Source organism: Triplophysa rosa, linkage group LG17 (genome assembly GCF_024868665.1).
Source record: "Triplophysa rosa linkage group LG17, Trosa_1v2, whole genome shotgun sequence".
NCBI lineage: Eukaryota > Metazoa > Chordata > Actinopteri > Cypriniformes > Nemacheilidae > Triplophysa > Triplophysa rosa.
Genome location: NC_079906.1, coordinates 13,310,052 through 13,323,166, shown reverse-complemented (window position 1 = coordinate 13,323,166; position 13,115 = coordinate 13,310,052). Strand labels below are relative to the sequence as shown.

Here is a 13,115-nt window from a genome sequence, read left to right as displayed (position 1 = left end):
TACAGGTTAATATCTTTTTACAACTTCGAGTCAAACAATATACAAACCCTACTATTCAGTAGACTCTAAAAAAAATTTCAACTAAGCACTGAGTCGAGAAGGGACAACAAACCCGGCCGCTGGGTTAAATTTACCCAGAAATATGTAACTGACCCAACAATTCAGATTTTTCAGAAAACCTTTTTTTGCAAAACAAAAAAATTACTGCTGCATGCGTTCCTACAAATAAGTAATATAGCCTATCCTTTTCAATGCGAGATTTAAATTCCATGAGTGCTACTTTTAATATAAAATATGTAAAAATATTGTAATGCTTGTAATAGTAGTAGTGTGCCATGGGAAATTTTTCTTATCAAAACGTGCCATGGTAGACAAAAAGTTTGGAAACGCTGTTCATGGTTAACCATCTCAAGCAAAATAGTCTGTTGGTAGCCCATCTCAATAACCAAGTGAGCCATCTCAGATCGGCTAATAACCAAAAATGACCAGATTTTACCAGCTAAATTACATAAAATGCTGGATCAAGTCTGCTTTTTTAGAAGTGAACCATACTGTTCCAATGCACAATACCCCTGTGTCGTTGGGTTTCAGGCATGCCAAATCCCTAGACCTTGGAGTGATCTTTATGGACTCCGTGGCCATCCGTTCACTCAAAGCAGTCAGTGAAACACATCAAACACACTCACATACGTCACGTAAAGTGTTGATCTTTTACCGAGGATGAGCAGAAATGCGTAACCTGTTATTGACTCTCTCTTAATCACTAGCTAATGAACAGCAGTTTGTATTCTGCGTGACCCTGTGTTCGTATGCAGATTTTAGTGTTTTTGCTGGGTCATAGGTGGTGAAAGGCCACGTTTCACTGTGCTGCATGTCCAGGTCACTTAGATACACTTACCCATGGTGAATGTGATTTCTCCAAGTAGGAAATGTTCCTGAGTGTTCTAGTCGGTCCTGGAACAAAATTCATTTAAAGCAATCGGTTTTAAAGGGACAGTTAACCCAATTATAAAGATTTGGTCATCCCAACTTATACCATAGTAGGAATAATAAAGTGCCCCAGAACTGTTTGCTTTCCTAAACTGCTTAAAATATCTTATTTTGTGTTCAACAGAACAAAGAAATGTATAAACCGATTTTTCCTACTATGGTAGTGAATGGTGGCCAAGAACTGTTTGGTTACAAGTATTCTTCCAAATATCTTTTGTGTTCATCAGAACAAAGACATTTATAAAAATTTGAAACAACTTGAGGGTGAGTGTTCCTTTAAGGTTTTGTGATAATCATAAACTTAGATTGCGTTTGAATTAACTTGACAGATTTGGTTACAGTTCCTTATCCAGGAACATGTATTACTTGGTAAAATCTAGGTCACACAGAAACTTAATGTATAATGAGTAGTTTTGTTTTGCTCTTATGCCTTTATAGATGGTTTAATGCAGCTGAGGAATCATGATTTAGTTCCGGATTTTCTACCTCCCTCTTAATTTTTCCCTTCAGTACACCATACTGTTCTGCACTACTGTGTGTGTGTGTGCGTGCGTGCGTGCGTGCGTGTGTGTGTGTGTTATATGCTGTACTGTGTGTGTCTTTCTGTTATTTGTGACTTGGAGGCAGACATAGATGTTACTGAGCTGTGACCTTCACAATCTCTCTTCATGATGAACGGATCCAAATGAACAGATGTGAAATAAAGAAATAAGACATTCGGTTTTGTTAAACAATAGAAAAAAGCAATATGACAAAAAAACATTAGTAAATAATTTACATTCTTCTGCCAGGTAATACTTGGTTTATAGAGATTTCATATATGCAAGTGTGCAGGTTATGTCCTGCAACTGCTTTGAACATGATTAGGTCAGATTCCAGCGTTGGAACATTTTTATGAGATCTACCCTTGTCACAACACCCAGAATTTACATGTAACCATTTTTTAAAATAATGGTAATGATGTCAGCTGTTTTGCTTTGTCTTGGTGACTAAGATTATTAAAGCATAGTTTAGTTCAATTGGAATCTGAATTCCCATTTGTTGAGATCACGCAAGGGCATTGCTGATATGTTCTTGTTTGAAGTCCCAGCGACATGATCTGTAAGTGATCAAGAGACTTTGTTCTCCAGTCAGGAGTTGGGGAGAGGCTACATTAATATTAATATTAATACATTAATATCTCAACATAGCTGTTCTGATTGTTGCAACAAAAAAATACACACACATTTACTTTATGTATATCAGAGACTTATATTTTACATAAAGGTAATTATAATTATAATATGTTAACCATGAACCCACCATACAATGAAAAGCTTTTGCATTTTTTTACTCTATTTTTAATTCCCTGAATGTCCACAGAGGGTTTTTTTATGGATTTAGTTTAATTTTGCTTTATTTATAATTAATACTTTTGGGACACATGTTCAGCACAAATCTCCTTATTTCAGTCTGCAGAGAGTAAACTTACCCACACAGCCAACATGCAAAAAACATGCAACATGAAGTTTCCTATCTAATCAAACCAAGATAAGATGACCTCCAACTGCCATGGAAGTGCCCATCATCATCTCTGTAGAACCCCCCCAGGACTTTGCTCCCCATGTGAAGAAATTAGAATTATCAGTGAATGTGTGAATGGATTAGATGAGTATCAGACCGGGCACATGTGTACACATTAACAACCTGTGATAGAAGAGGAACGTAAATCAGTGCACTGCTGTCTAAAACCTCCAACACCACCAGCAAGCCTGTGGAGCTCCTTCCAATTCATTGAATTCACTGAAGAACGTCCTGCACAAGCCAGACTTAAATGCTTTTTCCACCGTGTGTGAATCTATCTGCATTCTGCAAGCAGTCCTCACATGGATTGCATTTTTACTGTGAGGAAGTGATTATTCTGGAACAACACAATTTTGGGACTGAACAGTGAATGCAAGTAGAGATTTGGTTTTTAAGGAACTCTAAAGGGAAGAATTAAAATGGATGAAGAGATACAAGAAACAGAGCTCAGGAAAAGAGTGAAGTATCATGTACAGAGAGATGTTCTGGATGAACTCAGTGTCGACAAAGTAGCTGAGAAGTCGGATTTCAAAATTCCACTGAAGGACAAATTCAAAGATGCTGTCAGGTGTGTCGTTGTGGCCTTTATTGAAACCAAATACTGAACTAAAGTCAGATTGTATTTTACATTATTCAATGGGGTTCAAAATTAAAGTATGAAAATGTTTCAGTTTTTCATTTTAATGCTGTTCCCCATGACACATGATATTCACAAATTGAGTAAGAAGTAAAAAAAATGTTTGATTTTGTTAATACTTGATATGTGTTGTATTTTTTGTAATGACAAGCATGCACTTAAGCTGGTTTGGTGCATGTTATTCCAGCGTGATCAATTTATCTTCATTTTTGTGATTCAATGGAAGCAACAAAATCTGAATTCTTAACATGGTTAACATGATTAATGTCATGAATTTACATCATTTCAAACATGTATGACTGACTTCCTTCTCCAGAACACAAAAGAAGATGTTTTGAAGAAGGTTGGTATCGGAACAGCGCCGGCACTCATTCACTTACATTGTAAGGTAAGTGAAGGAGTGCGGGTTAACAAAATTCTTCAAAATATCTTCTTTTGTGTTCTGTGGAAGATAGAAAATCAAATAGGTTTCAAATGACGTAAGGGTGAGTAAATGATGACAGATTTTTTGGGGTGAACTATCACTTTAATTTCTTTTTTTTACAATCCCAAACTTTTCTGTTTACTTCCAAAGATTAAGATTTCAAATGCAATGTAGACTCCTGAACTCCACTGTGTTAATAAATTATAAGACAGTTATCTCAGATCAGCGCTGTTGTTGTACATTAGGTGGAGTACCTGTTTTCTGATATAGTGGCTGTGGTTACAAAAGGTCTGTTTTTATTAAGGACTTTATTCTCTCTCTCTTACTCACTCTTTTGTATCAGGTGTACAGGCCCAAAGTTTAAGAGCTGTTTCTTCTCTGTCATTCCTCTCCTGTCATGGCTGCCGCAATACCCACTCAGAGAAAACATTGTAGGAGATCTGATATCAGGAATCAGTGTGGGAATCATGCACCTGCCACAAGGTTTCAACACATTCACATCTATATTATCAAAAACACACCTACAGACACTTGTGTGAGATATATATATAAAAAAAATGAAGGACCCTTTGATGAATAGAGTCAAGAGTGTAGTGTTGCATTTTAAGCCTGACATATAATCACATTTTATATAGTATACTGTATACATCTGCTTTAATGTATTTTTATGTAGCTTAGCAACATTACGATTATTGGTTTTGATTTTCATATCTTCAAAAGAAAATATCATTATTGCATGAAAATGCAATGTGTGTTTGTGTGTGCAGGTATGGCATATGCTTTACTGGCTGCAGTTCCTCCAGTGTTTGGTCTTTATTCTTCTTTCTACCCCATTCTCATCTACTTCATATTTGGGACATCCAAACATATCTCTGTGGGTGAGTTCTTGCAGAGAAAGGCTTATTTTTATTTAATGGTGCGGGATTTCATTTCTGTAGTTCTTCCAGCTATACATCTGACCCCATAAAGTGACTCACACACACTATTCCATCTCTGCGTGTCTATAGGTACGTATGCAGTAATGAGTGTAATGATTGGAAGCGTGACAGAGCGTATGGCTCCAGACTCAGACTTTATGTTGCCGGGTAACGACACCAACAGCACCATCATAGACACTTTCAGTCGTGATGCGGAGAGGGTGAAGATCGCGGCCACTGTAACTTTCTTATCGGGCATTTTTCAGGTAGGCCTAAGTTCTTATGAACTTCATGTAGTACTGTAAGTAGTTTTGATGACGTGTATGTGATACTGAAGGTCATGAGTTTTTTTTGTCTTGTGTCTTTGTGTGTTTGTGCATAGTTGCTCCTGGGTCTGGTTCGGTTTGGTTTCGTGGTGACGTACCTGTCAGAGCCACTGGTGAGAGCTTACACAACAGCTGCCGCCATCCATGTTATCGTCTCCCAGCTTAAATACACTTTTGGAATCAATTCAAATCGGTACAGTGGACCACTGTCTCTTATATATGTGAGTATGAACACACATACACAACCACATGTTGTGCATTTAAATGCCATTATGCTTTATTTGTAAAAAAAAATCAATTTGTGCACTTTCTCTTGCGCTGTGACATCAAAGCCAGCAACTGAAACACGTGTCTATTTCAAGCTCTTACCAGCCAAACCTTAATCCCATACAATCTTTTCCTCCTCTTGTGTGCAATTTGTGTTTAGTGTCCCCTAGTGGCAATGGTGTGAAGTATAGGTGTAAATGTAATTACTGTACTTAAAAGAACACTCCACTTTTTTTGGAAATAGGCTCATTCTCCAACTCCCCCAGAGTTAATAAATTGAGTTTTACTGTTTTGGAATCTATTCCGCCGATCTCCGGATCTGGCGATAGAAATTTTAGCATAGTTTAGCATAGATCATTGAATCCAATTAGACCAGTAGCATCGCGTTCAAAACTGACCAAAGAGTTTCGATATTTTTCCTATTTAAAACTTGACTCTTCTGTACTTATATCGTGTGCTAAGACCGGCGGAAAATGAAAAGTTGCGATTTTCTAGGCCGATATGATTAGGAACTATACACCCATTCCGGCGTAATAATCAAGCAAGTTTGCTGCCGTAACATGGCCACAGCAGGCGCAGTGAAATCACGCAGCGCATTTCCACATTCCCACATGCGCTGCGTGATATCAAACTTCCAAACTTCCTATTACGCCGGAATGGGAGTATAGTTCCTAATCATATCGGCCTAGAAAATCGCAACTTTTCATTTTCCATTTTCATGTTTTTGGCTACTTTGTAGTTTAACTGAGTATCAAAGGTATTAGCAACTTTTACTCTCTGCATTTTGGAATAAGTATATGTACTCTTTACTTCACCACATTTGTAATGACTAATGCAGTTGCACATTACGTTTTGCATGGCACCTAACTTTTCTGCAGCAGTTTATTTCTGCTACAGAAGAAGCAATATTGCCATTTACAGGGTATTGAAGGTAGGACTACTAAATCTTGTGCATTTTGCCCTTACTTACTGAAACTTGTCAACATGGCTTTTTGAGGTGTTCAGTTTTATTACGATTTCAGAAAATAAATGCTCTCCTCCTGAATCAACTGTTTCTTGTTTTTCACTGACATGTCTCTTAAGTGTTGAGGATAGTGCTTCTTTGAGCCTACATTCAGTATGAGTAAAATACTCAAGTACTGTTAAAATCAGATACTCTTTTTGGCATTGGTGACTTGTAACTTGTCTTGGAGTAATTTACTCTTATCTTGCAAGGTATCTTTACTTTTACTCAAGTATGGTTTTCAGGTCTTTACACCTCTGCCTTGTGGTGGGGAATATGTTTTCTTTCTTAAATGTGACTGTCATGTTCTCTTTCCACAGACGATATTAGAGATTTGTTCATTGCTTGGAGAAACTAACATCGGTACCCTGGTAGTTAGTATTGTAACCATCGTTGGTTTGGTCATTGCCAAGGAACTTAGCGCCTTGGCAGCAAAGAAAATTCCTATTCCTATTCCTGTTGAGCTCATCGCTGTGAGTTACTTCACACACTTAAACTCTCTCTCTCTCTCTCTCTCTCTCTCTCTCTCTCTCACACACACACACACACACAGACACACACAAATTGGTCCATGTAACATTTTAACTCGGTTAAAAAATAATATATGTAATATTTTACTAAAACTAATTGAGTGCCATGCCATTTCTATTTTGAGAATCTCTCATCTTAGTTTAAGGAATACTCACATGCACAACAAACTTCTTCATTTTTGAATGAAATGATAGCATGTGCCAAATAAAAAAAATGTTATGTGCATGTGCAGATTATTATAGCTACTGTGGCGTCGTGGCAGATCGATCTAAAAACCAAATACAAAGTGGAAGTAGTTGGAGAAATTCCATCAGGGTGAGTTTAACTGTGCAACATACATACAACTGCAGACCATCACACACTTATACAAGACAGTTAAATACACATTAACAAGAACTCAAAATAACACTTATCTCTTTCATATTCACCGTCCAGGCTGCAGGCCCCTGTGCTGCCTGCTTTTTCCCTGCTGGGTTCAATGATTGGTGATGCTTTTGCTCTGGCTGTTGTTGGATATGGCATTGCTATTTCTCTCGGTCGAATTTTCGCTCTAAAATATGCCTACAAAGTCGACAGTAACCAGGTAATAAAAACAAGCAACACATGTGAAGACATGGTTTTTCATTTTTAAGTGACATTGCAAGTTTTTTTTAGAAATTTGAATTATACAACCATTTAAACCACAATGTTCCTGCTAGAATTGTAAACTCCAGAGGCCAGGTTGTCAGAGCTTAAAGGAATAGTTCACCCAACCCCCCCAAAAATTATATCATCATTTACTCACCCTCAAGTTATATCAAACCTGTATACATTTTTTGTTCTGATGAAGACAAAAGTAGATATTTTAAAGAATGTGGGAAACTACACAGTTCTGGGGCACCATTGACTACTATAGTAGATCTTTTCCTTTTTCTTTTTTATTACAAACATTCTTCCAAATATCTTTTTTGTGTTCAGCAGAACAACAAAATTTATACAGATTTTAAATAACATGAGGGTGAGTAAATGATGATAGAATTTTTTGGGGGGTTGTGTGAACTGTTCCTTTAAGATTGCCAAGAACCATTGATCTAAACCCCTTGTTTTGATGTTTTTGTTTAAAACGTGTTATTTTGAATGTCCTCTCCCTGCATCAGGAGCTTATAGCGCTGGGTCTGTCCAACTCTGTCGGTGGGACGTTTCAGTGTTTTGCCATCAGCTGCTCGATGTCTCGTAGCATGGTGCAAGTCAGCACAGGTGGGAAGTCACAGGTGAGAACATCTTCAATCTGGTCTTATTTCAATTTATTTCTTCTTATTAATTTTTTTGAGTTTTTTCTTTGGTGTCATCTCTTAGGTTGCTGGAGCTGTCTCTGCTGTGGTAATTCTGGTGATCTTGTTGAAGATTGGAGAACTCTTTGAGGAGCTTCCAAAGGTAGACACGAAATCAACCTCCCGTGTATAGAATTAACCTTTTGGTGCATATATGTATTTTATTTTTGTGTATAAATAATAATGTTGTCTTTTAGGCAGTGCTGGCTGCTATCATTTATGTAAATCTGCATGGCATGATGAAGCAGTTTGGCGACATCTGCTCCCTCTGGAAGACCAATAAAGTAGATATGGTGAGAGAATGAGAGACTGAAAAAAGGGTGGGAGGGTTTCAAGAAAATGAAGCTTATGCAATACATTAATAATACACTTGAGAAATAATACAAAAGAAAGGAAATTAAAACAAATTACAAAATACTCACAGGCACAACCACCCCTACATAAATCAGTTCATGTAGAACATTATGTATTTGAGTGTACAGGAATGAGAGAGAGAATATTGATTCAAGAAGAAATTTCTCAATAGATTTTTATTTCTGTGTGTTAGGTGGTGTGGGTAATGACTCTGATCTTGACATTGTTACTTAACCCTGATCTGGGACTGGCTGCATCTATCGCCTTTTCCATCCTCACTGTTGTCTTCAGAACGCAGCTGTGAGTATCAAACCCCACAAACCCAAAATGTTAAATCCACCAATACATTTATCCAAAGCGACTTAAAAATTAGAGCATTTTGACCAAAGAGCCAATAATGAGCTAGTCTATTGTTTGCAAAGCTATGTTTGCAAGTAGGAATTGAGATAAAACTATAGAAAGATAACAGAGGAGATCTTTTTAAAACAAAGTTAAACAGTAGAAAAAGTGTTTTTAGTTTTTTCTTGAAGGTTGTGGTGGTCTCAGCAAATCGGGTGAAGACTGGCAGCTCATTTCACCAGGGATGAAATAAATACAGCACATTCCCTGAACTTACTGAAACCCCATACTTTTCATAACCTAAACCCTAAGTAAACTTACAACCAAATACATTTGCATACTTTCCTAAATATTTACATGCTTAAATGTGCATGATTTGGAGTTTCATAAACTTGTCCATGTTCCATCAACTCTGTCTAAAATCAAATTCCTGTTCTTGACAGCGTCACACATTTTTTTAGCAGCTTGTGTAAAATTCCCCTCCATCTGCTCCTTCCATATTTTCATTCTTTTCTACGCCTGTTTTTATTTCCTTAACAGACCAAAATACTCTCTCCTCGGCCAGGTTCCTGGCACTGACATCTACAAACCAGTTGAGGACTACAACCAGGTGACCATGACAACACCGTAACCACACACATCAGCATTACAATTTATAAAAACAGTTCCGACCCTAAATTCGGATAACATGAACCTCATTTGAAGCCGTAAAATGACTATAAAAGCACACCTGGCATAGCGTATTCTGTAGTAATGCATCAAGTATGTTGCCTAGCAACCACAAACAGTCTACAAAATGAACGATGTTGCTTGGCGGATGAATTGCTTATTCAGATTATTAGTAATTCGAACTGCTTATTAAACATTATCTCTCATCATATTGCTGTTGCCAATGTTTTATAAAAGCCACAAGGCACAAATGTTATTTATTGTGTTTGTTATCAGGTTGTTGAGTCGCATTAAAATCACTGTGACAGGTCTAGCAGCTACTTTAGTGGAACTGTTGTGCTGTTGAGCTTATGAAATGCCTTTAGACGCCACGGTTAAAAACCTGATTTACAACATTTCTGAAAAACACCTGCCTTTTTCTGTAAAGGACGGATATAATATGATGAATTATAGTGTGACATAACTTTGGTAAAGAGACAAAACGAGTGTGTTTTCCAAGGTTATCTTTGTATCAGATTCTCTGTCTTGGGAATGTATGAACAGTTGATCTTGATCTGAAGGAGCGCTTATTGCTTAAGTATCTTTGTGTTAGATACTGCCCTACAGTTATCGGGGTGAGTTTGAATGAGTGGGAAGTGTAGTTTCGTGTTTTGCGTGTATTACAATAGAAGGTGTTGTAACAGGCCTGGTTTTATTGTTAGCGTGTCACCTGTTTTAATAAATTTGTTATAAATTTGTTGTTATGGTATTGTTACGTACTCAAGTAAATTACTTATACTGTTTTGTTAATTATTGTAAAATAAAAAATATTTAATAAAAAATACATTTAAAAGGCTTTAGTCACAACACATCATATTTAATATGATTCATTTATATTTGTTAATAATTTGGATACTTTGAGCAAAATTGTTGAGAATTTTTTTTAATTACATAATTTTATCAATTTTTATACAACAGTACTTTTAATCTCTTTAACTCTGGTGCATATTTATTAGATTTATCTGAATTTAAAAGAGTGCCCTACCCACACACATTGGAATAAATTGATACCAATGGTCTCTTTTTACAGAATACCATCTAAATTTTAACAATTTAACAATAATTTGACAATTATTCTGTTAATCCACGTATAATTTCCCTGTACTTTCAATTTCCCTGCAGGTGAAGCAGATTCCTGGCCTAGTGATTTTCCGCTCATCTGCAACATTGTACTTCGCCAACGCTGAAATGTACACAGATGCCCTCTACGAGAAGGTCCACACGCTCACTAAAGCAACAAATACCAACAGCACACAAACATTAATTCACACACATAAATAAAGAGTATTCACAAGACATCGCACAAGCAGCAATTACAGCTAAACCGGTTGTTATTCCAAACATGTAGACTACAACTAAGGTCATGTAAACATTCATTATGAGATCAGCCCAAGTAAGCTACATACAACACATACGCTTACATAATCCAATGCATTCCAACTCTGGATATTCATAGAGTATAAATAGCAAAGGGTGTTTGTGTGCAGACCGGGGTCGACGTGGCTAAACTTCTCTCACACAAGAAGAAATTAGAAGCAAAGAGACTCCGTAAGGAAAAGAAAGCAGCGAAGAAAGCCAAGAAGGAAGCCAAGAAGAGAGCCAAAGAAGCTGCCAGTCACGCTTATAAACATCAGGTAATGACACACTGTGTACAGTATGTGTGGATGCGTGTGGTTTGTGTTTATGATTCTCCTTTTGGGTTTATTTCCTTATTTATTTGCATGATTCCCCTTTTTTTACTAGGGGGCGGAGTCAGAGTTGTCAGAAATAAGTGAGGATGAGCTTGATTTTTCAGATGTAGAGGCAAATGGAAATGTGCATGAGCTGTCAGTCAAAAAGCAAATAAATGTCTTCACTGTGGAGGCGGGGTCTGGCCCAGACACTGACTCCGCCCTCCCAGAGGCCATCATTCTGGATCTGAGCCCCGTGAACTTCCTGGATACAGTGGGCGTAAAGACTCTACGCAATGTAAGGCATCATGGATATATGTACTTATTATATGTACAGTAACTTATAACATGTGGAACCATGTTATAACCCTGTGTTTTATTGGCAGATCTATAAAGATTATGGAGAGGCTGGTGTGGAGGTGTACCTATGCGGCTGTCAGAGTGAGTGACCTTTGTCATATGTTCCTCTTTTTTGGGTTAAAATTAGCCTAATGATGTCTGTAATACCACCTGAAAAATAAGCTATCATGCCACCATGCTGGTCATCAATATTTGCAGTAATAATGTCATGTCTTTCTCTTTCCATTTACTCCCTTCTCTCAGGAGGTGTTATAGAGAGTATGGAGAAAGGTGATTTCTTCAATGAAAAAGTAACAAAATCGATTCTCTTCTCATCGGTACATGATGCTGTTCTTTATTGCCAGGAAGGAAATAATAAGGAGGTACAGTCTTTTCTTACACACTCACTCACTCACTCACTCACTCAGTCACTCACACAAAGACATATATGTTAGGATCGGTTGAATTTAATTAGATGTGTGCTGTATGGTCCTCTAAAACATGCAAATAAACATAATAAACATTTCCTTATGCAGGCCATGCCGGGAACACATTTCTAAATCCAAACATAGCAGGACATGATACTGTACACAACACCCTGAAGTATGACAGACTAAGGAGAGACACTTCACCATACACTGGAAATTAAGTAAAATGCTGGGTTGTTATTTATTGTGCAAATAGTAAACATTTAAAGTATTTCTCATTGTGAAAAAGATCAAAAATTTTGTTTTTGTTCAATTATGTTTTTCAGTAAATATATGAAAATACATCTGCAACAGAGGTGCAAAATAACATGTAAATCAACTGTTATAAATATAGTTACAGTTTCAGAGATGGAAATGTAAACCTTTTATCTGATGTTGTGTGTATTATAAAATGGATAATTAAGCACGAATGTAAAACCAGTTTCTTACAATACATTTAGACTACTAGAACGTTTTTGTTTTTTTACAGGAAAGCATGACTACAGCATGATAAAAAGTTACATTATATATATGCGAGTAACTGTTTAATGCAAAAATGTCCCTAAAATGTTTATGCTTAGTCTGATCAGCTGATAAGCATCCTAATGATAGATAGTAAAATTCAGTTATGTTTTAGCAATCAGATTTTTATTTTACTTTTTATTCCTTTATTTATAATATTTTTGGTATTGAAAACAAATCTATTTTTTCTCATTTAATAGCATGGTGTTCTTGTGTATTTTATGTATGTGACCTGTCATGGCGGAACAAATTTTGTTTTTTATGTAAATGCTGGTCTTGTTCTCTGGCCTTTCCTTTTCATGTTAGCAGAGAATAGAAACTGGTCTGACAACGTTGAATATTATAAAACCTGCTAAACTAGCCTGTTGTTCCTTATGACATAATCACATGCACCTGCAAAGTATCGACTGTCTGTTTAGCTTAAAAGAAAGAGAGAATGTGTGTAATATAGATCAGAATAAAAGACTTTAAAACTGTTTTTGATTCACACAAGAAAGATTTCAGAAAGAGTGCTTAACACACACTCTAAGTTCTTATATCAGTAAGAAATCTATCAGTAACTATATGTGTCAAATCGAGTCTCGCACCCAAGTTTAAACATTGGCACTTGATATGCAAAGGTGTGTTTATCTATTTTAGCAGTATAACGAATATAAGAGAGAAAGTGTGTGTGTGTGTGTGTGTGTGTGTGCGCGCGTGTGTGTGTGTGTGTGCGCGTTTTCGGTTTCTCACACAGCTCCCCTTTCAT

General features: G+C 36.7%; 1 protein-coding gene across 1 annotated transcript; it reads left to right on the top strand.

The window, feature by feature from the left end:
- Window positions 1-2,972: 2,972 nt before the first annotated feature.
- Window positions 2,973-13,091, top strand: LOC130567847 (solute carrier family 26 member 6-like). The gene is made up of 19 exons (XM_057356307.1): window positions 2,973-3,121; window positions 3,958-4,097; window positions 4,382-4,492; window positions 4,622-4,797; window positions 4,914-5,078; window positions 6,448-6,600; window positions 6,891-6,973; window positions 7,094-7,241; window positions 7,795-7,908; window positions 7,994-8,071; window positions 8,166-8,261; window positions 8,516-8,622; window positions 9,202-9,271; window positions 10,492-10,584; window positions 10,857-11,018; window positions 11,122-11,337; window positions 11,426-11,480; window positions 11,643-11,761; window positions 11,915-13,091. The coding sequence occupies exons 1-19, from the start codon at window positions 2,973-2,975 to the stop codon at window positions 11,936-11,938; spliced, it is 2,259 nt and encodes a 752-aa protein (XP_057212290.1). The 3' UTR covers window positions 11,939-13,091.
- Window positions 13,092-13,115: the final 24 nt, after the last annotated feature.

Excerpts from the sequence above, each read along its gene's own strand:
- LOC130567847 (XM_057356307.1), top strand. The coding sequence starts at position 2,973 with ATGGATGAAGAGATACAAGAAACAGAGCTCAGGAAAAGAGTGAAGTAT. Across the intron at positions 6,974-7,093 it reads GTTGGAGAAATTCCATCAGG|GCTGCAGGCCCCTGTGCTGC; the intron begins GTGAGTTTAACT and ends TTCACCGTCCAG. Across the intron at positions 8,623-9,201 it reads GTTGTCTTCAGAACGCAGCT|ACCAAAATACTCTCTCCTCG; the intron begins GTGAGTATCAAA and ends TTTCCTTAACAG.